The sequence below is a fragment of the Heteronotia binoei genome, chromosome 21 (genome assembly GCF_032191835.1).
Source record: "Heteronotia binoei isolate CCM8104 ecotype False Entrance Well chromosome 21, APGP_CSIRO_Hbin_v1, whole genome shotgun sequence".
NCBI classification, from domain to species: domain Eukaryota; kingdom Metazoa; phylum Chordata; class Lepidosauria; order Squamata; family Gekkonidae; genus Heteronotia; species Heteronotia binoei.
Window position 1 is genome coordinate 160,385,393 of NC_083243.1, and position 23,782 is coordinate 160,409,174.

A 23,782-nucleotide genomic window follows, 5' to 3' on the forward strand; every position below is an offset into this window, starting at 1 on the left:
ACTATGAATTGCTGTTGCAATGCTGCACCAGCAGAGGTTGCCTTCTGACTGTACTACAACCAGTCTATTTGCATAGCCCCTGTCTTTAGAACACAGCAGTCCTTTTACTGAGTCATCCATATCCATGGGCGAGCCCTGGCAAACATTCAGAATTGCCCTCCTCCACATCGTAAAATAGCACTTTTTGTATTGCTTTATTTTAAACCTGTAAGGAAAATCCCTAGAATCAAGAACTGACAACTCGTGTCTATAAAACCAGGATTTCTTCATCGGGCTTAAATGGCAAGAGGAAGATGATACATCCTGTCTTTCTGGCTCAAGGCCTTGGGCCCAGTTGCCTGGATGCTTCTGGGGGAAAAGGAAGAATCTTTTTCCCCCTACTGCTAGTGTGCCATAAATAACTACTAGCACTGGCATAGATGAGGGCATGCTAACTACTCATTGTTTCCCTAGGCTAGCAACTTCTGGGTACTCATTTGAAGGTTTAGATTATAAATTTTCTTATGCTGTTTGCAACCATGTATATTTGACGACCATAAGTTGTGTTCTCCTTTATTCACAATTTACACATTAACATTATTTCGGAAAAATATATGTATGAATGGGAACATTCCCTGATGCACATACCATAACACGAGAAGAAGACTTAAACTATTACAGAATTATAATAAACTAAGGTTAGAGCTGGTACACTGTTTAACCATGTGGTTTTTACAACCAATAAGACTTTTCAGGATGCAGAGGTGGATTCCAGGCCTAAGAAGGCTCTAGAACATGAGTGGCCAAACTACGGCTCGGGAGCCACATGCAGCTCTTTCACACATATTGTGTGGCTCCCAGAGGTCGAGGAGGAACCTAATGGAGAATTACTCTCAAGCAAGTATGCCTAGCATCAGGACCTCGGTCATCCTCTGAAAACTGACACACAGGTAGGCAAGTATTTCCTCCGTGTGTGAAGCAGGGGAAAATAGGTAGGTTTGCGAGCTCTTTTCTTCCACTACAGTGGTCGCCTGGAGACCCACAGGGGGGAAAGAGAGCACAAGAGCCAAGGGAGCCAGTGGAAGAAGGAGTGGAATTAAAGAGGGTGGCACAGGATTCCCCCCCTAGTTTCATAGCTCTTGTAAGAGCTGTATTTATTAACCTTGGTGTCAAAGCAGAGAGAGATGTATAATGATGCAAACAGTGGTCAGTGATTTATATAGCACATGTGTGTTTCCTTCTCCCACTGGTCCCAAAAAATAATTCCCTAACCTTTCCCGATGCTGGTTTTATGGAGACTGTTATTCCCAGTTTTTTTTAAAAAGTCTCCTTTCAGCATGATTGCGTGATAAAGTGCATAGATATGTATTTTATCCTTCTGAGCAAAAAAAGTATTAAGAGTTTTAATAAAGATGTGTGTGATACTTGTTAATGTCTTGCTGATCTCAAACGGTTGATGTTTATTCTGTGTGGCTTTTATTGTTAAGCAAGTTTGGCCACCTCTGCTCTAGTAAGAACTTTGTGGCACTCACAACTTAGAGAAGCATACTTTATCTCTACCAGTTTTTTACTTATTTTCTCTTCTGTGCTTGCCAAGCTGTAATTTATAGGCAAAGGCACAGGGAAATTGACTGGTTTCCTTCCTATTTTGTTATAGAATAGTTGGCAGTTAAAACAGGGAGACAACACATATGGGGAAACCAGGCTGTCCTCCACCCACAGTCCTACGCCCTGCTTCTTGGAAAGGATGACCCCTTCAAGATACCCAACAAGGTGGAAGGTACAGGAGATGAAGGTGGAGGAGGGATGAAGAGGTGACTCTTCCTTTTCACTTTCTGTAGCTTATTGTAGGTTGTGATCTTCAGAGGTTTTCAGTGACAAGCATCCTTTAGCCAGACTCTGTTTACTATCAGCACACAGTAAGCACCAGGAGGGGAATTCAAGCCTGGTCTTCCAAGCCTACACTTAATATAATTCAGTCTTCCATATTACCAGCACATACCTGCACACAAGCAATGCCAATTCCTACTGCTCCAATAATTTTCAGATGCTCTTGGATGAAGTTTTCCAGTTTAGTGATGCAGCCACCCTGGAAGAGGAATTGTTGTTTTGTTGTATTTTAACACGTTTTTGTGCAGTATGATAGTCAGATCATCCAAGACATGTACATAAACAAAGCAAAAAGATGTGGGAAGGGGCACATATTGATGACAAGAGAATTCCCTCCTGCAAGAATTTCATCAGCCTAAATACCTCATCACAGCATTCCAATACATGTGGCCTACATAGAGACCATCTATGCAATACAACCCAGGTCAGTCGCTCCAGGCTATGTTGTACCAACAACCTCCTTTTAACCTGGAGTAGATGAAGCAGAGTACCAAGTCAGAAAAGGTCTGCCAGGGTCCATTACAGAAAAGTCTCGGGGGCTGGCTCATGATCCATGCAATTTAAAATAAATTGTTTTATACAGCAAGGCATATTTTCTAGATTATGACATTTATATCCTGCCCTTCCTCCAAGGAGCCCAAGGCTGTATCCACCCATAATTGGATATTGTGCTATTGCTGTGTTAATGGTGGCCATTTGCAATGGGATTATCTTGTGCAGACAAGCCAGTCCACTTGCAGATGACTGCTGTCCAACAGTATTAATGCAGTCTAGAACAGCATACATGGTCTCTCCCCCAGTCTCCCTCCCCCATTTTAAACTCACAATAATCCACTGAGGTAGGTTAAGCTGAGACACAGTAATTGGCTCAAGGACATGCAGTGAACTATACCATTAGAAAACCCTGTCTTTGTGCTATGGCTGTACTTCAAGGACAGATCCACATGGATGGATTTCTCATGGTTTTAAAGTTCAAACCATGTGCCAGTACTGTGTAATGAATAGACAGCTGGGGAGACTAAGTTCAAATCCCTGCTCAGCCATGAAGCATACTGTATAACCCTAGCCCAGTTTTCAGCATAAACTACCTCACAGAATGGTAGTTCTGTTGGGGATGGGAAGAGTGGGCAAAACACTGTGGGCGTTTTCGCACAGGGCTTACCCCGGAGTGACATCCCTCTTCACCGCGCAGCATCTGCGCGGATTTCGTACGAACTGCTCCGCAGAACCCGGAAGAGCCGCGGCTTTTGCGTCGCAAATGTAAACTGGTTTTTGGCAGTTTACATTTGCGACGCAAAAGGTCGGGAACTTCCTGATTCCTCGGAGCAGCCTCGGAGCAGTTGGTGGGAAATCTGCGCAGACGCTGCGTGGTGAAGAGGGACGTCGCTCCGTGGTAAGCTCAGTGGGAAAACGGCCTGTAAGTACCTCTCTGAGCCCCCTGGAGAAAGAACAGAATACAAATACTTCCTACTACCTCCTCCTGATGCTATTTTCACTCAGAAAATGTTATGCCACTCCTCCAGGCCTGCTCAGAGTGGCTCACAACTAAAACAATAACACAGAATCAGCCAAGGCAATATAATAAGTGAGCAAAGAACAAACCAAGGCATAAAAAGACAAAATACAGCAGTCTACAATGATATTGATAAAACAGACTTCAAGTTAACAACAAACCATAAAACAGCTTTAAAAAGATGGAATCCTTTAGTCAAAAGTTTGAGTAAAAAATGAATGTTTTGACCTAGTACTAAAGGAAAAGTACTAAACCAAGCCTCAAATGGGGGGGAAGGTTTTGGGGTCTGGTTCATTTTACAGACAATGGTTTTTTGACAATAGGAGAAGTTCATTTTGACATTCAAATTCAGCTGATTCATCTGACCCTGACAAAAATTCACTGAAGATTTGCTTACAAAGCTGAGATCAAAAGTAATTGGTTGAAAGTCTCCCATGGTTCCTCACTCCAATCATCTCTAGCTACCTTTTTGTGGTACTATTAAAAAAAATCATGCCTAAGTTTAGAGAAATGTTTAGCTGATTTCCAAACTAGGCCCTCTCTTATCTTAGACATGTTAGCCTGAATGTGGGGTGGGGAGGATGCTATAATGAGGTGCCTGCTCCAGATAGGAAAGGAAAGGTCCCCTGTGCAAGCACCAGTTTCCGACTATGGGGTGACGTTGCTTTCACAATGTTTTCACAGCAGACTTTTTACGGGGTGGTTTGCCATTGCCTTCCCCAGTCATCTACACTTTCCCCCCAGCAAGCTGGGTACTCATTTTACCAACCTCGGAAGATGGAAGGCTGAGTCAACCTCGAGCCAGCTACCTGAACCAGCTTTCGCTGGGATCGAACTCAGGTTGTGAGCAGAATTTAGGACTACAGTACTGCAGCTTTAACACTCTGCGCCACGGGGCTTTTCTGTTCCAGATAATACCTATTTAAGTACTGGGTTTCAATTAAAAATCTCATGATTTCCTCCTAGTCAACCAAATCCATCTTCTTCCTACTCCTGGTTCTACCCAAAGCCAGAATAATCTCCAGGAAAAGGCATTCCCACGCTTGTCAGTATTCTGACTCTAATGTACAGCTCTATGCGGAGATGGTTTCTTCCTGTCCCCTAAAGCACTTCATACTGATAGGTAGGAAAGGGCTCATTTGTACCCTTTACAGAAGCAGGGACTTTTCCATTTCAGATAATACATGTGAAATTTTGGAAGTGTGAGCAATTTGTGCTTCTTTGTCAGTTTAACATCAGAAATCGGCCCTCAGTAATGACAGAATAACACTTTTTTCCTGAGTGCATTTCAACAATACAAATGTATATAAATTTTATACCAGCTTAATTCCAAAGAGACCAGGGAACTGTAAACTGGCAAAACCATCAACTTTTGCCTAATATGCATGGGTGTTTTCTCTCGCTTTCACCATGCATGTCTGTTGGGTTTTCTTTGTTGTTCTGCATAGATTTTCCTCCCTTCAGGGCTCAGGTCACTTTCTGGTCACTGTTTCCCTAGGTTTTCTGAACACACTTTTGTGCTGGTCTTTGAAGGTAATTCAAAAGTGTAGAGATTCCTTTGGATTTCCCCACCACACTTTTGCTTCCCTTTAAGTTCACCAGCTCACATTGTTCCACCCACTGTACAAGCCACCATCCTCCCTTTTTTTCTTTTTTTTTTACCTGTGGCACCAGCCTTAGTGATATCAGACTACTGTTTGTCTGGGATCACTGAATTTTTAAAAAAGTAAAACAATGGAGGAAGTTTAAAAGGAGCTGCATAAGGTTTAGTTAGAGATGTGAAGGCCTCGGAAAAAAATGGAAAAATTCAGAAAAAAACTGGTTTTACTCATTTTTTCCCTGAAGTCTTTTCTGTTTTTTTCTTCCAAAAAATTGATTATGGAACGTTTTATTTTAACATGAATAAATATTTTAAGACAAAGAGTTCAGGTATTTTCCAAATCATTTCTAAAAAATACGTATGGTATCAGATTGTTCTAATCACTGTGCACTGAGGACAAGCAAGTCCTAGATCATGCCCATTCATTGAAACGTAGTCCTACACTCCCTTCTATACACTTCCCCTCCTTCAATTATTTTTATGAGAATGAGTTTTTTATTTTTATTTAATACTGTGGAGAGGAAATATGAATAATTGTTACTTCTGGATTTTTAAAAATTGTTTTGTGGAGGTTTTGTCTATTCCACATAAACTAGTAAACAGTTCAGGAGACTTGCTCCATTTGATACAATTACAAATAAATATTATTTAAAAAGCAAATTCTATTTGTAATAATTGTTTGGCTACACAATATTTTTAATATGCAAGTTGTGATTTCATGCCAAGTAAAATTGTCCATAGTCATATTTTATGTTCCTAAAGTAACACAATGACTTTCAATCTAGAAAAGAAAAAAGAAGTGCTAATGTAGCATTTTTTTTTTCAGTTTTTCCAAAAAAATTCCGTTTTTTCCAGGGGAAAAAAAGAAGAAAAAAACTGTTTTTTTCCCCCGAGCTTCAAAATTTCCAAAAATTTTACATCTCTAGGTTTAGTTCCCTTCTGGTATTGACTGAAAAGGGGATTGAGGAGGAAGGAGGCAAAAAGCATCCTCAGTGCAAAAAAACGCACACACACACAAAAAAGGATTTCAGTGCTGCATCCAAAACAGAAAAAGGGGAGGGGGGATTCAGGGCAGAATTAAATTGACATGAGATGTAAAGAGAGAGATGGGATGGGAAGCCTAAAGCTTTGGACACATTCTTCCCTTTAATGCTTTAGTGAACAAAGTTTTCTGGGGGAGAAACCATTTTGATAGTGTCAGGAAGCCTAACATTAGAATGGTGGCTGAGCCACCTGGACCTTCTGTGAACTGCCAAACATAAGAATCACTTGGGATTGATCCATTTGGAGGACAGAGTGCAATCTGCACAGGACATGCTTTTAAAAAAAACCATGACCAGTGTACACGATCAAATTAGAGACTCACAAATATTCTCTATGCAAATTTGCAAGGACAGGAAATTAGTGTTACTATGCAGCTGCGCTAGGGCATCGGCAAAAATACACACACGCACACTTTTTTTTTTCAATTTAGTGGCACAAGACTAAGCTCTCCAGAGATTCTTCCAGAGGACTCCTCCCCCATACAAATTACAGCCCTGTGCAAAGTGGGGTGGAGTTGCAGCTGACATTGCACAGGCACATGCACACAGAGATGCACACACACGTTGCCAACAATCATAGCTTGCAATGCCAGTGTCAGTGCATTCTGTACACCCAATATGTTTCCCATATTATGAGACCTTTTCCATTTTTCACAGTGGCTAATAACATAGCAGAGAAACCCCTGGTGCTCCTGCAATATGGAAAACGACTTTGCAGATGCTTGTCAGTTTCAAAAAAAGTCTTCTCAACTTCAGCATTGGGTTTCCCCCCTGTTGCCTGCATCCCTCTCTGTTCCCTTTCATTCAATGAACTAATGGTAAATGCATGTGCAAAACCTGAACCACGAGGATTTAAATGGAAGGTGCTTGCTGGACATTACTGGGCAGCTGCAACAGGACAACTGCATAAATTAAAAAAAACAAACAAACTTTGGACACCACCCGCATACATCACAAGTGATGTTTCGCCTGATTTTTAAAAGTGCATTTTTAAAATAGTAGCTGCAGAATAAATACTCTGGAGAGTGAAGAATGGTGTATAAAGTGGGCACAAAATCTGAAGTCAAGATTAAAGGTTTATGGCTCTGAAAACCTGCAGTAAGGTGTGCATGCGTAATGGGCCTTTGTTACAGAAATATACTCTTGGGATTTCTTAGGGGAGGAAATGATGACTAAAATGAGTTTAAATCTATTATGTAGATACTCCTCAAGTTGCTCTTTCCATATATATTTTCTAGCCAGCCAGAGACCAATCCAGCTCAAAAGGCAATTTGTAGGGAAGTGTCTAAGTATGGGGAAATGGCACTGTTTTCTGAAAACTTTTGAGATTTGGGTCATTAGACAGTGCTCATGCCCTGAGGCATGGGGTTTAGTCTGTCTCCGTCTGACCAAAACAAGCTTAGTTGTTGAAGTTATTCTTGCCCTGCCCGTCTGTAGCCTCTTTTTGAAAGTCAGAAGATTAATCATTTTGAAAGGATCTTTTTTGTTCATATAGTCACCTCCCTAATCTTGTCATCTACCTCCCGGGCACCAGCCAGGATTTCGAGGAACTAGGAAATCAGCTGAGCTACAGGATAACTCAGGCTAGACATAACATATGAAAAAAATTATGCTGGCATGGGATGAACCCATGGGAAGTTCTAGGAGTAGTCAAGAAAAAACACACAGAATTATCTAGCCCAAAATTACTTAGAAATGTTCAATATATTCAAACAAATACAATTCATCCAATATTTTCATATATAGTCTCTTAATCATCAAATTCCCACATTATTCTAAGAATGTCCATAGAACAGTCCAAACTCTTTATTTGCATATACTGAAGATTTCTTAGTAATTTGGGGTTACGATCCTTCATGTGTTTTTCTTAACATTCTTGCATAACCCTCTCCTATTTGTATCTCAGGCTCTAAGAAAACAATACTTAGCACTTCAGAGTTTCTCTGAGTGTTTCACATACATTAGCTCATCCATATGTACAGGCCCCAACCCCACTATTTGTATCATTGCATCACAGAAGAAGACTTGAGTCTAAGAGTATAATCACTTGCCTCCAACTGTCTAGGGAGTTCGCAATAGAAATCTAGAATTTGGTTAACTTTTGGCTGCTACAGTAAATTAGCACTCTAGAACATAGCCGCAGTGCCCACACACCTCCAGAAATGGCATTACCAAAACCTGAGCCATCGATGAGCACACTAACCTCTCTATCTAGTGGTTTGCTTTTTGAACATAGATGAATTTGACATCTTTTTTCTTTATTACTGCACAACTATCTTCACATACATCCACACACCTTTTGTTCTGCAGCAGGACAAAGGCTTGCATGCAAAAATAATAATCACTCTTCCCTATGAAATGAACTGAGAGCACTTTACATATGTCATTCTTCAGAACCACCTTGTAAGGTAGGTCAGCACTATCTCCATATTGCCAATTGCAGGGTGGAGAGACAACAGTTTCCCTAAAGGCTTCCAGTTCACAGCTAACTCTCTTAGCCACTAAACTATAGTCCTCGCTTTCCTGAAAGACTAGAAAGAAAACAAGACTAGAAAAGCAACCAACCCAAAGAGATTTTATTCAAAATTCTGTTTGTCAAAATGGATTTTTACACAGGGATGGAGTACTTTGCTTCCCATCCCTATCAAAATCTTTGAGTCCAGTGGCACTTTTAAGAGCAACAAAGTTTTATCGAGGTAAAAGCTTTCATGTGCATGCAGACTTCTTCAGATGCCAGCCTGAAGAAGTGTTTGTGCACATAAAAGCTTATATCTTGTACCATATTCCTTGACTTAAACTTTGTTGGTCTTAAAGGTGCCACTGGACTCCAACTTTGTTGTTTTGCTTCAGTCCAATACGGCTGCCCACCTGGATCCACCTTGGTGGTGTTGGTGAAGCAAAATGACCAGGTAAGGGCCAACTTATCCTTATGGATTACTCAGCGGTGAGAAAGTATTTCCTTAACACAGTGGACAACTAAGAAATTAAGGAGCCCTACTGGATGCCATTAAGAGTAGTTGTGAGGGACACATCTTTAATACGGGACACCGTCTATTGAGAAACTCTTCAACGCAAGTCTCATTGGAATGCAGCTGTGCCAGGGCTCCCATTACTTTCCAGCTCCCATTATTTTCACTTAAGTGTATGCAAGGGAACTCTCCAACAGACTATTATGCTCCATGTTAAACAGCTTAGAAAAGGGAACCATTTGGATCTTCTGCCTCAAGAGCCAAAATATGTCAGGGGCATCAAGTTTTACCTCTTTGTAGATATTTGAAGGATGATCCCTTTGTCCGCACAATTCTGTTGGGGTCTTGCAGCAACTGTCAGGAAACTTTCGCATCATAGCATCACGGGATTTGATCCAGTCACTGTCACTCCAGTCCGAAGCATTATGGCTGCCACAGCATTTAAACTATACACGAGAGAAAGACAACAATTTAATACATATGAGTAAATTTGCACAGTCTTGCCAGAAACCATCATCTATACCTCTATGGGTTAGATCCAGCAACCTACCTGTAGAAGGTGCTAATTGTCATGCACCTTTCCTGTGATCCCCTCCCCTTAGCAGCCATGTCCCCCAAGAAAATTTATTCCTAAAACTATGGGACCTGCATGGACTAAGCTATGAGACTCATCTCACGGTTCCTGCAACACCTGCCATATAGGAGATCCACTCAGGCTTGGGGTGCATTGTGGCAGGGCCTCCCAACCCCCGAGCCACAGATCAGTACTGGTCAATGGCCTGTTAGCAACCAGGCCGTGAAGCCTGGCGCCCCCCCCCCCATGGCACTGTGCAGCCTCGCCATCCCTTGCGGTGCCTCCTCCACCCTCTGTTTCTACAATTTTAAGGTGGGGGAAGGGGCGGTGAAGCCACCTTCCCCAGCTCTTTAACGGCTGACCCCGCCGATCAACTGATCAGCAGGAAAAAATATCCGCAGCAGCAGCCAGAAACCTGTTGAAGAAGTGTCGCCGCCCTTGCCTCCTCTCCACTTCCTTCCTGAGTGTGGGAAGGAAGTGGGGAGGAGACAAGGGTGGCACTGCAGGTTGCCTGCCACTACTGTGAAGGTTTTCCCCACCGATTGGTTGGCCCTTAAAGAGCTGGGGAAGGTGGCACTTCACCCCCCCTTCTCCAGCCTTAAAATTGTAAAAACTAATGGTGGAGGAAGTGCCACGAGGAGAGACAGGGGTGGCGAGGCTGCACTGCTGCGAGGCCGCACGGCCGTGGGGCAGGAAGGCTGTGTGGCACTGTAGGGGGGGCCGAATTTGGTGCTCCCACCCTGCCGGCCCTGGTGCTGGTTCCCGGTGCCACAAAGGTTGGGGACCACTGCATTGTGGCATTTAAGAACCATATATGCTGAGTTTTTTATGATGAAGTGTTTTTTGATCTTCAGACTGCTAACCCAATGGGTGTAGGCAATGCACAATAAAACCCTTATCAATATTTTTATGAACAACAGCATACAGTGTCACAATTGTAAACCAGTTTTACTATATAGAAAGCAGAGACCACAAAATTAGTTCTATGAAAAAGTTTTTTTATAAACCCCAAACCATTCTCTGCTTTTTTTTTCTGAACTGGGAAATCTAAGCATATCAGACATGGTCATATAGAATAAGAAAGTGCTGCACGATGGACTGACATGATTGGTGAAAGGAACAAGAAGCACCCTTTCCTTCTGAAAAGATCCTGCTCTTGAACTGAGTTACATTTCCTATAACTATTTCTCTGTACCTTTGGATCAACTTTCTAGAAAAATGTGACAAGCAGTAAGTGAAGGCTATCTTCCATGTTCAAAAAGGCCTTCCATTTGGAAAATATGTGATATTTACATCCCCCCCCCCTTTATGACCTAATCTGATCATTAAACTGTGAAGAGAAACATGGAAAGGTGCCTCAGCAATGTGGCCACCAATTCAGTCTTCTATTTTAACCAGCACCACCGACATGCCTCGTTTAGGATTTCCTACCTCAGGAATGAGGATAAAGTTATAAATGCCCCTGTACAACACCTCTTAACTAGCACTGCAAGAGGTCAACTCAAAATAGGATAGGAAAGTGATCTACAGATCATTTGTCAACAATCCAGAGTCTTCTCAAGCTCCTCTGTGCAGCCGAGTAGTCTTATTTGTAACAAAGTTCAGACATATCCCTCTAGAAACTCAAGATCTGTTAGACACCATTTGAACCAGCCTCAATTAATTGGTTCTACTCATGGCAGAGTAAACATTGCACTCCCCCAGCTATGCACGGAATATGCTGAATGGATGAACAGAGATGTGTGCATTCATATATGAATAGACTTCCCCCCCACACATTGTCACAAAAAAGGGGTGGGCAGGATGAGTTCATGCATGGAAGTTTATGTGCAGGTTCACACAAAGATGTTTTATGCATGTCAAGGGTGGGGAGGAATCCACAGGCTTCATTCCTATATATGTTTATAGTACCTATGCACCAGAGCATAGCCCAAACTAGCCCATGTATCATCTCAGCACCTTGGAGTAGCAGCAACAGGGTACTATTACAGGCCTGGATAGTATGGCAAGGCTTTTGCTTTAAGCTATCCTTCCCACTTCATCCTCATCAAAAATTGCCCCCCCCCCTTCTAGAAAAGACTAGTGTGCCAGGGCACTGGTGCACAACACTGAGACAAAAATAAGGACTCTGGTTGGTGGCAGGTTACCCAAGAACTTCTTAACCTCAGGAGAGAGGCTGGGGAGGAAAGGATTTCTTTAAGAGGGTTGGGTCACCCCCACATGGATAGACCAAGTTATGGGGGGCCCAAGAAGGTGAGTTATTGACATACATCTGAAGAAGTGAATGCTAGTCTTTGAGGTGCCGTTGGCCTTCTAGTGGTGTTGGGAAGAGGCATCAGTGATAAAAGGCAAATGAGATGCAATTCAGCTTATTGATATTTACCAGGCATGCCATTTCTCAGCCCAACTCTACCATCTGTACAGGCACAAAAGATAGGCGGGGTATAAATCGAAAAATTAAATTAAATTAAAACAAGCATCACATATCCCACTGTCCAAAGAGGAGTAATATACTGGCTTCCTTGCATGGTGCCATGGTTTAAAAAGGATTAAAAAAAAATTTCCCCATTTTCTAGACTTACCTCTTTCTGCAGTTTGTCCACTGCACTGGTCACACTTTCTTCTCCTGGCTTTCGGTACTTCTGGGTCATTGTGTCCTTCAGGTTTTGTTTCAACTCCATACTCAACTATGCAGGAAGTAGTGGTGGTGATTGGGAATAGAAAGGAAACATGGTGATCATCATTTTCCAATTCAGTCTTTCTATCATTTTCTGTTGATTTACCATCTTTTCTGAGGAAACTGAATACTTCATGTAATGAAACATTGGCCTTACAGCAACTCAGCCAACCCCTTGTCCAATTTAATAGGATGTAAAGGAAATGAACACAACACAATACTGGGTCAGGGGTTCGGTGGTCGCCAAGTAAATAACATTTCAAATGAATAAATGCAGACCAGGTGGTTTGCCTAAATTGTCCCCTCTTCTGCACCTACTTCTGACTTTGCAAGACTCTTTCTCATCTTTTCTGCATGTGAACAGGCAGTTCTTCTCAAACCAGCTTAGGCTAAGTACTTGAACTGATGCTAGTTTAGACCCAAGCACTTTAGCTTGATAGAGTTTGTACTGTAGACTATCAGTAACCCTGATGTTTGTGCAGATCCAGTTCTGCTCCATTCAACATGAGATACATACAACATGCATGTAGTTGCTGACCGAGAGGAATGGTTCCTGGGGAGGCCACTGAAGGAACATGCTCTGTACAATACAGCTAGTGGATACAAGGAAATACATTATTCTAACTTAGACAGATGGTCCATTTAGCCCAAAATGCATTGGCAGCAGCAGTTCTGTGGAGTTTCAAGCAAAGTTCTCTCTCAGTCCCACTAGCCAAGATCCTATAAACTACAGATGCCAAGAATTCAGTCTGGGACCTTTTACATTAAAAGCTGTGCTATTGCGACTGGAAGAGGAGAGCACATGCTCAAGAAAACAAAGCTAGGATTTTGCATTAAAATGCAGCATTAAATTCTGCATGAATAAGAGGGCAGCACAAGAGTGTATGGAAACACATTTGTTTGTGCCAAATAACTGCTCTGATTGGAACCCAAAAGATGCCGCTAACTAGCATAAACAGAAGGGGAGGGGGATAGAAGATTTGTTTGCATTGAAAGCAAAATTATAAACACCACTCAATTAGCAGATGCCTTACTCAGGAAAGACAAAAGCAATTACCTGTGGGTTCATAGGGAAGAACTGCAGCATGGAATAGAGGCAGCAAAAAAAGATCAACACAGTTTATACACTTATTAGGAGAGCACATTAGCAAGCGGAGAAGTCAGGGGAGGAAATGTGGCAGAAAGCACCTTGGTTTTTGGGAAGAAGGGGAACGGAGGCTTACAAGGGAGGAAGGGAAGGCAGGCAGGCAGGCAAACTGAGGCTTGCAAGACTACAGTCATCCACAGCCTGTGGTGCTACCCACCAAGGCTACAAATCCCCACATCCAGCACCTTACACTGAATGTCATTAAAGCTGATGCCATACATACCTTTAGCGTTGGCTTGTGATCTCTATCATGTGACTTATGGATTCCCCCAAAGTGGGTATTGGTGATGTTAGAGATTAGGGCACTACTAATATTTACACCTCATAGTTATATTATGCACAACTCTTTGATACCTGCATATCTCCAGTGCACATACCAGGCAAGCAGCAGTGTAAATCATCACCTATTCCTAAATCATGCCTTGTCAAACTTTTTTACATGGAGAAACCATGGCTTGACTGTTGTGAACATGCTTCAGAGTCCCACATTTCCTATGCCAGGCCTCTCCTCCCTTTGCAGATGTTCACTCCCTTCTCCACATTCTAGTTTTCTACAACACCCAAACTGGACAAATTAGTTAACTGCCAAACTAGAATCAAAATCCACAGTCTGAAATGCATTTCTGATTCTGCTTTACCATTAGTTGTAACCATAATTTGACCAGTTCAGATATCATAGTAATCTATGATTACCAAGAAATGTAGAAGGAAATAGGCACATGAGAGCGAAGCAGGGCTGTCTTAACAGCATTATGGGCCCCGGGCAAGGCAGTGTACTGGGCCCCTACGACAACTACTCACAGGAATAAAAATGTAAATGGTCGATAAGTACTGCATCATATACAGATTAGTATGGAGCCCCTATGCTTGTGGGGCCCACGAGCAAGTCCCCATCAGGCCCACATGTTAAGACAGCCCTGGAGGGAAGACAGCATATGTAGTCACAAATAACACATTCCCATTGGCCAAACCATGTGACAGTCGTGAGTCTGAACCAAGCTTCCCTTTCACAGTGGCACAATCCGCTTTATTTTTCAGTAGCCATTTTTGACTAATGACAAGAAGTCTAATTCTTTCACAAAGCCTGAGGCATCAGCATCTAAGTGGCTTATGCAACATCCATGGGTTTTCTGAAGCCAGAGATGGTCAAGTTTATTTGCTATTCTTTTGCTATTAAGAAAATACTGTTCTAAAGTAGAAGCACATGGACTGATAGTCACTCAAAGTCATATCCGCATGTCAAGATGCAAGACAATGTACTGGAAAGAAATATATATTTCATGCAGATCCAAGTCGCTGAATGTTTGGTTAAAGAGTATTTTCACACATTGAAACTGGCTCTGAAACTACTGATTACGTTCATGCTGTATTAAATATACAGGGTAATATGGGAATTTCTGGGCAGGGAGAATTCCAGGTGTTTTTTTTTTTTTAACTTAGCTATAAACTTATATAGTTTGAATCAACTGTCTTACTCAAAAATGTTGCCATACAAATGCACCTAAATAGGGCTTTACAGTGAACTGCATATTTTTATATTGGATGCTGAAAAACATAAGTGGAGGCTCACACACCACACCTTAGAATAACCCCCTCCCCTGGCATTTGCAGCACGGGCCCATATATCTAGACTACAATGTGAAACTTATTTCTCTCCCACAAAAACCTGCCGTTTCAGGATTTCAGTCTCTTGAAGTACAATGCAGAGTTCCACTTTTCTAAATCAACAGGCTTAGAAGAGATTATATCTGCTTAGAATTGCAGTATTGGTCATTTTAGGCTTTTTGGTGTAGTCAGCTTTCTGTCCAGTAGGGGCCTACACACACACAAAATGCTGACAAGGGCACTGTAGAGAAAGGTGGAAAATGAGAACGGTGACACTCCCTGTCAGAGGAGACACTGTAGTTTCCATTCCTATTGACAAGGGAGTACTGGTTTATACTGGAGGAGGCCGGGAAAGAACCAAACCACTGCAGAATGACAGATGTAACTGTCACGAGGGGAACATGTAGCAATGTACTCACTGGGAAGAGACTTGTACAGAGTTAAAAGAATGGGATTATTCACATGGCAAACACAGCCTGTCAGACCAAATGGCCTTTTGCCAACTGTTCCCAATAGTTGCTTACCTGCTGATAATAGATATAGGCCAGGATTCCAGCAATTATTTCAAGGAGGAAGATGCACAGCAGCAATATAAAATACTGCAGGAGTTAAAAAAAAGAAGTTAAAATGCAGCATTAGGCCACCTGTAGAAAATAGCCCTGGGAAATCAGTTTAAAGCAGAAAGATGTTCACAGCACTCTAAAAGCGATTCCATTCTCCTATCAAAACATGTCACAGAACACACAGAGACAGGGTGCCAATGCTATCATAAAACCTAGAAAATGAACAGCACAGAACAAGAAAGAAGGCAGCTGGGCTGAGATCTAGTGGCAGACCTGGATATAAAATTTTGGGTTCTGGAAACTTGCTGGTTGTAGCTCAATACTATCTGATGATGAAAAGAAATGTTAATCTAGCTTTCTGATTTTCTTCACAGTTCATGATTCTATGGGCCAAACTAGATGTGATGACATCCTCAGGTCAAATCTTTAGATACTATTGCCATTTTTAAGCAATTTTAAAATATCTCAAAGGCATTAGGCCCGCAATGTGGCAGGCTGAGGCACTCTTGTTCTCCCCCTCCACACAACTGCTGAAACAGCCACACATATGGTGTGTGAAAACCTGAACAGAAGGGAACAAGAATTGCCTTGCATTATTTTTAATTGCTTTAAAAATAGTGGTGGCATCCACAGATCTAGCCTTTCATGTCTAGTTTGGCCTTCTGAAATCTTTCTTAATGAATAATGGAAATCTTAAGTTTTGCCTTGTTTACCAAACTGACTCAGTCACAGCTGCCAAAAGTATCATTGCTTAGCAAAACAACAACACTGTCCTGGCAAAACAGGTCAGATTTAGAACAACACGAGAGCTAATTATCCCATAAAGCCCATATATCCTTGTGACGGAACCAGCCCGATTTTGCCTTCAGACCTGGTCCCGTCAACTCCCTTTTGAGTTGCCAACTCCTGAAGGGAGCTTGTCTTCTTCCCCTCACTAGGGCATGCTGCCACCACCTGTTCAATTTAGGGGTTCCTGACCAAGAGGAACAGGACTCCCAAATCCCCCTTCCTGCCGGTTCTGAGGTCTGGCCTCAAGGTCCTCTGCCAACCCAGCACCTGGTTATGACAGAGACCAAAGTCCTTCTTTGGGAGACCCCTAGAGGATTGGCACCCTTGCCAACTGTGTGCTTTCCCCCCTTCCCTGGACTCCCCTCTTGAAGTAACATGGTCTAAGGCAGTTGGGGAACCTATGTGGTACAGAGGGACTACCTTTTTAAACAGACAAAATATTTATTTAAAATTTATAACTATTTACAGGCATTTTTAAATACAGGGTGAACAGAAGTAATAAATGAAAGTAGGGATAAACGCTCCTTCTTTCCCTAATATATAACTGGCCCTGACCATACCATCCAGAACTGACTCACCAGTCACCAAGACTCAAATCAAAACTCAACTGACTGTCAGCTTCCCCTGACAACTTTTAACTTCCCATTTCCCTCCAAAAATTTCTAATATAAAACCCAGTTCCCGCCCAGGAACTGGTTTTCGCTTCTGCAGCCTTCTGGGAGATCAGCCTGTAATACTTCCTGTCTCTCTAGGAGGCCTCCTCAGAAGTGCTGCTTCCAGACAGGAGGGGAGGGGGAAGGAGGAAAAGACTAGGCCAAAGCCTTGCCTGGAGTTTTATAGACTCCTCTAGCCAACTCCCAGACAAGCACAGGCCTAAAATGGTGTTTCTCCACAATCCTATTATTTATTATTTATTTAATTTATATCCTGCCCTCCTCGCCAAAGGCAGGCTCAGGGCAGCTCACAGATTAAGGGTCACGCAATCAGATTAGCATGCTCAAACAAGATAAAACAACAGTGAGAACATAAAAACACAAGAACAATTATTAAAACATCAACAGGTGCTAGTACAAGTTTCAGACAACAATTAAAATTCTAATGGTGGTAAGTAGCTAGATGGTCGATATTAGATGTTCTAAGACAGTGATGGCAAACCTTTTAGAGACCAAGTTCCCAAACTGCAACCTCAAACCCGCATATTTATCGCAAAGCGCCAACATGGCAATTTAACCTGAATATTGAGGTTTAAGTTTAGAAAAAAACAACTCATAGTGAAATTAACAAACTGAAAGAACATTCGGTCTGGATAGCATTTGCTTAGGAAACCAACAAAATATAACATGTCAGAATGGGAGAATGATGCTGAGAGTGTCATAAGGCAATAAATGGAGGCTGTTCATTGCTCTGTTGCTTGCAAGTCTGGGTTAAACTGAGAACATGCCTTTCCCAAAGGTGTTCCTATCCACCTAATTTATTTTTGAACATGTAACGTACATTATAAACATCATTCTAGTTTGCCATTAGGAAAAAAGAATACATTAAAATATAGTGTGTTTAGTAGGAGCTGGTGGTTAGGGTGTCCAAATCAGATCTGGGAGGTTCTGATTCATATGCCCAAACTGCCCTGGCAGCTTGCTGGGAAACCTTGGACCAGTAAAATACTCTGAGTTAACCCGCCTCATAGGTTTGTTGTGAGGATAAAAGAGAAGGGGAGAGTGTGTCAAACCACTTCAGTGTCCTTTTGGGGGAGAGGAAGGCAGGGGATACATGATGTTAGTTAATAAATTAAGTTGATGAAAGGAGTCCACTGATTTATATGGCTAAATCTGAGTCCAGCAGCACCTTAGAGAACAAGATTTTTGAGAGTCAAAGCTCCTTTTATCTCATTGAGAGAGCTCTAATGCTGGAAAGCTTGTGCCCCCTCCCCCAAATCTTGTTGGTCTCTAAGGTGCTCCTGGGCTCGAATCTAGTTGTTCTACTATGGACCAGCACGGCTACCCTTGGAAACTTCAGGGATAGTCTGAATTGTATTAACTAGAAAATCTGATGTGAGAAAGGAGGGCCAGTTTGGTATAGAGGTTAAGTGTGTGGACTCTTATCTGGGAGAACCAGGTTTGATTCCCTGCTCCTCCACTTGCACCTGCTGGAATGGCCTTGGGTCAGCCATAGCTATCACAGAGCTGTCCTTGAAAAGGCAGCTTCTGGGAGAGCTTCTTTCAGCCCCACCTGCCTCACAGGGTGTCTGTTGTGGGGGAGGAAGATAAAGGAGATTGTGAGCTGCTCTGAGACCCTGAGAGTCAGAGTTAAGGGCGGGATATAAATCCAGTATCTTCTTCTTTCTTTAAACTAAAACTGCAATCCTGTGCATGTGTAGAGAGTAGGTGCCACAGTGCTCAGTGTAGATTACTTCCGAGTAACCATGGAGAGCAAGCCCAATGAGGATAGGCTAAGGGACTTGGGAATATTCAGTCTGGAGAAGAGGAGGTTGAGGGGGGAGACATGATTGCTCTTTTGAAGTATAAGAAGGGCTGTCACAGGGTAGGGCAGGGAGCTGTACCTGCTGGCAGCACAGGAGAGGACTGGCATAGGAAAAACTTTTTAACAGTAAGAGTTGTTCAACAGTGCAATCAACCCCCTCACTGACAGTCTTTAAGCAGCTGAACAAACACTTGTCAGAGATGCTCTGGGAAACCAGAACAGTGCAACAGTTCAAAAACAGCTTATCAACAATTTGCCTTATGGTCCCTGTAGTTTGAAAGAGCTTTGCTCAGATACTGCTATCAGAAGCATCGTATTTGAAAGCAAGGAAGCCTGCAGTTCCTCCCTTTCCACTCCTAAACCAGAGGTGATCCCAGCTGCTGTTTCTGCCAGATTAGTGGGATCCAACATTTCCTGTAATAAACCCACATCCCTTAAAAAAAAACATGCTTGATTCAAGGTCCTGATCTTTCCCCCACCCCCAATCCCCACACCCCCATGCTATCTTCTTCTCTTTGGCTTGGACTGTGCCACAGCAGTTTTGAAATATGAAATGCAACCAGGTCTTGGCCACGTGAAAGCATGAAGTTGCCTTATACCCATCTCTCTAGTGCAGGGGTGGCCAAACTGTGGTTCAGGAGCCACATGTGGCTCTTTCACACATTGTGTGGCTCTTGAAGCTTGCACCAGAGAAGGCATTTGTCTTTTTAAACCACTTCTTCAAGCCAAGACAGCCAGTGGTTTTGGAGAATGCATTTAAAGTTCAAGTTGCTTTCTTTCTATCTCTCCCTCCCTGCTCCCTCCCACCATCTATTTTCCTTCCTTCCTTCCTTCCTTCCTTCCTTCCTTCCTTCCTTCCTTCCTTCCTTCCTTCCTTCCTTCCTTCCTTCCTTCCTTCCTTCCTTCCTTCCTACCTACCTCTGACATTCGTGTTTGGTGGCTCTCACACATCTGACCCTTATTCTATGTGGCTCTTATGTTAAGCAAGTTTGGCCACCATCTAACCCCCTCCCTAAAACTGCATGAACACCTGTAAGGAATTTTCCCATCTAACCCCCTCCCTAAAACTGCAAGAACACCTGCAAGGAATCTTCCTCTGTGTGTTGTGCTTAGGGGCTGCATTGTCAGAATTTCAAAGGTGCCCACGAGCTCAAAAAGGTTAGAGTGCCCTGCTGTCTCTCTGAAGGAGGCCCAGTTAGGGTTGCCAGGTTTGGGTTGGAAAATACCTGGAGATTTGGGGGAAGGAGCCTGAGTTTGGGGAGAGGAGGAGCTTCAATGAGATAGGACTCCAGAGTCCACTTTCCAAAGCAGCCGTCTTCTCCAGGAAAACTGATCTCTTATCGCCTGGAGATTCGTTGTAATCCCAGGAGATTTCCAGTCACCACCTGGGGGTTGGCAACCCTGTTCTGCACCCATGCTCAGAAGAGCATAATGTCATAGGGTCCACCTTCCAAAGCAGATATTTTCTCCAGGCGAACTGAACTCCATCGCCTGGAGATCAGTTGTAAAAGCCAGCAACCTCCAGCTACCACGTGGAGCAGGGGTGGTCAAACCATGACTTGGGAACTACAGATACTTCTTTCACAACTATTGTGTGGCTCTCGAAGCCCCCACCGCCCCATCAGCCAGCTTGGAGAAGGCATTTGTTTCTTTAAATCCCTCTCCAAACCAAGCCACTCAGAGCCCTTTCTGTGGCCATGTGTGTTCCCTCGCCCTCCCCCCATGCACGAGGCTTGGCTTCCCCCCCCCCGTGGCCCAACTGCCACCGCCCCCCACCTTCCCTTCCTCCCCAGAGCTGCAATGCAGCCACGCTCCATGGCCCCCCTCCTCCTAAGAGGCGCACTGAGGCATGCTGCACCAAAGCTGGACCCTACCAGCTTCGATGCGGCTGGCGCGCCTTCTAACTTCTAACAGAAGTGAGGGAAGTGAGGCCTTCTCCCACGTGGGCTTCAAAGAGTTAGAAGGCACACCGGCCGCATTAAAGCCAGTAGGGTCCAGCTTCAGCGCAGCGTGGCTCAGCACACCTCTGAGGAGGAGGGGGGCCACAGAGCGTGGCTGCATTGCAGCCCCGGGGAAGGTGGGCGATGGCAGGGCTGCGGGGGGAGCCAACCCTCATGCATGGGGGGTGAGGGAGCACACATGCCCACAGAGAGGGCTCTGAGTGCCACCTCTGGCACCCGTACTGTAGGTTCGCCACCACAGTTCTAAGAGGTCCCAGGATTGCCATAGCGTGATGAGATAGATCCGCTGATAGTATTTATGGGCCTGTCCCGTTGCTGCAGGTGTTGCCTATAGGTTCAGAGGTGAGTACTGTAGTGTATGGTGAGTGCAGTGGACCAATATCACTGAAAATGTGAATGCAGTGGAAGATGAGGATCGGAAATTACTACTACTTGTACATATGATACTCCACTAAGCTAGGACAATATAAACAAGGCCCCAAGGCAGTCTCAACCAGTGTTTCAGCCTAAACAAGGTGCCTTCAGAATATTGTGTAAGCCAGGACCTGTGGCTGGTTTAATTACTGACATTTGATCTAAACAATTACAATAAGGAAGTTGTTGTAGCCACTGGGTTAAGAAAACTGGAAAGGGTGAAGATAGGAGAGTTTCTCACAGAGCTCCAATACAAGGAGCACGTCCAAAGGACAGGAAAAGATCTCACCTTTTTGTAACAGAGATTTTTCTAACATTTAGATTCTTTTCCAGCAAGTACATAAACTCCAACAAAGCTGAGCTTGTTCAGAAGCAGAGCAAGTCAATATTTTGTTCAATGTCTGCCAATAGATTAGGTAACTATTTGCTTATTAAGAGGACAAAACCCATCTACTGAACTTGAGGCAGTGCAGTAAAATACAGAATACCTTGAAAGAAATAAGCAAGATCACTACATACTCATTCCATTTTACATTATGATCCAGAGTGCCCCACCCTACTGATTTTATTCCCAGGCATTTCATACTGGTTCTAGTCTAGTGCCCCTGAGGAAAAGAGGCCATAATTCACTAAGGTACAACTTCACATCACAGACGTTCAACATGCAAGTGTAATTAGACTTTTTAAAAATAATGCTATTAGCTAATGAAGCTACTTTCGCTTGCACTGTACTGACTGACAGTGGCTTTGCAAAAAAGAGGTTTTTCCTAGGCTTTGTACCCCAAATTATTTTAGAATGGAACAAAGTGTATTTTAGCACCACAAAGTCTTAACAAATTGATTGTGGCTTCAACAATTGCATACCGAAACGCTCACTTTTAGGTGCAAGAAACTGAAGCTGGGGGGATCACATACATGCAAAGCATATCTTTTACCACTGAACTATAGCCTCCCAATAGTTTTCACAGCTATAGGTGTTTCTCTTTCTCAAATGAAATGTAACCCCCTTCCACTAACAACAGTTGTCTTGAAATGTAACCCCCTTCCACTGACATGAGTAGAAGCTCATCACAAGCTTGTTAGGTGACAGTGGAATGTTTAATTCCTTGAGGCAGACAGGCTGTTGGAATAGCTGGACTTCTTGTAGGGAGGATTTCTCAACTGGACAAATGCCAGGGGCATGCTTGCTACATAGTAGGCTGCAGAACAATTTCAGGAACTGGCAGACAGCTGTTTCAAAAGAAGTCATAGTGCACTGCAGGGATTTCCCTGGTCAAGCTACTCAGGGGTCTCTTTAAAAAGACAAGTCAATTAATAGCCACACTTAGTTTGGACTCAACTGGGATTCTGTGTTTTCAAGAACTCACAGGAATTTAATCAATTCAAAGCAACTGCAGCAAACTCACTGCCTATAAAATGAATACGAATATAGAAATCTTAAATCTGGAAACATTTTTTTGTGATATATGTAACACAAACACAATTACCATTATGTATGTTTTGTAATAAAATTATAGTTTTTATCATTGATAGATTTAAGTCGTATAGGATTGTATAACAAAAATAAGGCTGAATCATTGACCAAACAAGGAAGCAAATTTTGCATCCTAAAAGCTTAGGTTTCCTGGAGGGAAATGATTCACTGTGACAAATCTGTATCTCTTCAGACTGTTGTATCAAAACACCTCAGTATATACTGATCAGATTCTCTGTTCCATCTCTGCTGGGATTCAGTAGCTATGTATGAGGATAACTTGCACAAACATTCCTCTACATTCCAGAGACGAGCATGGTAGCACAATCTCAGCTATTTCTACCCACGCTCTACAAGTTAACCGATGAAGCCCATGTAGCAACAAAATACCCTTTTATGCCATGGGAATGATTAATCTAGCAGTGCTGGCTAACTAAGACTGGATCCTCTGCTACCAAAAAGAATAGAAGCACACCTTATCAAAAAGATTTGCTCTTCTTTTGAGGGAGGCAAGTTACACATCACTACTGACATCATCCCTTTGTCAGGCAGATAAATTACAGGAAAGGAATCCACCGATGAAATGTACTTTCCTATGGTCTCATAGATTATCTCACTTGAAAGTATACCACCACCCTCCTCCTGCACACTGAGGTTATCATTTTTTCCCACCACTCTAGCAGTGTGATCAGGACTGTCAGATCAACTCTTAATGAGCATATGTAAAATCATACCCCCTTCCATCTATAAAGAGTATTTTATTATTTCTCCCAATTTTGATTTGGTAACCCAAAGATCATTTGACACAGGAATGATCAGAACAGAACAACAGAATAAGAGGATTACTGGAAGGCTGTGGGAATCTAAGCCAACTGACTGCCCCCAAAAGAAAGGCCTTCTGCCTTGCCCAAGATAATCCAGCCTACAAAAAGTGCACCACACTGAAGTGCCTACGAAGCAGACAGTTACAGAGCACTCAAAGCAAGTGACTGAAGAAGAACATTTATACTGTAGAATGTGTATTGCAGCCAGGATGTTGACTGGAGTGGGTTGTAGGGGCCATATCCACTCCATGCTGGAAGGCTAACTCACAGACATATTTATTT

General features: G+C 42.9%; 1 protein-coding gene across 2 annotated transcripts in view; it reads right to left on the bottom strand.

The window, feature by feature from the left end:
* Positions 1-23,782, bottom strand: part of CD151 (CD151 molecule (Raph blood group)) — a 68,289-nt gene that overhangs the window by 3,048 nt on the left and 41,459 nt on the right. The window contains exons 4-8 of one of the 2 annotated variants that reach the window (XM_060263206.1): positions 15,522-15,596; positions 13,303-13,323; positions 12,151-12,255; positions 9,285-9,440; positions 1,982-2,068 (exon numbers count right to left, since the gene is read on the bottom strand). In XM_060263206.1, coding sequence (XP_060119189.1) covers positions 1,982-2,068; positions 9,285-9,440; positions 12,151-12,255; positions 13,303-13,323; positions 15,522-15,596 — 444 coding nt within the window. The remainder of the gene's footprint in view (positions 1-1,981; positions 2,069-9,284; positions 9,441-12,150; positions 12,256-13,302; positions 13,324-15,521; positions 15,597-23,782) is intronic. The other variant, XM_060263207.1, reaches the window with a different exon arrangement.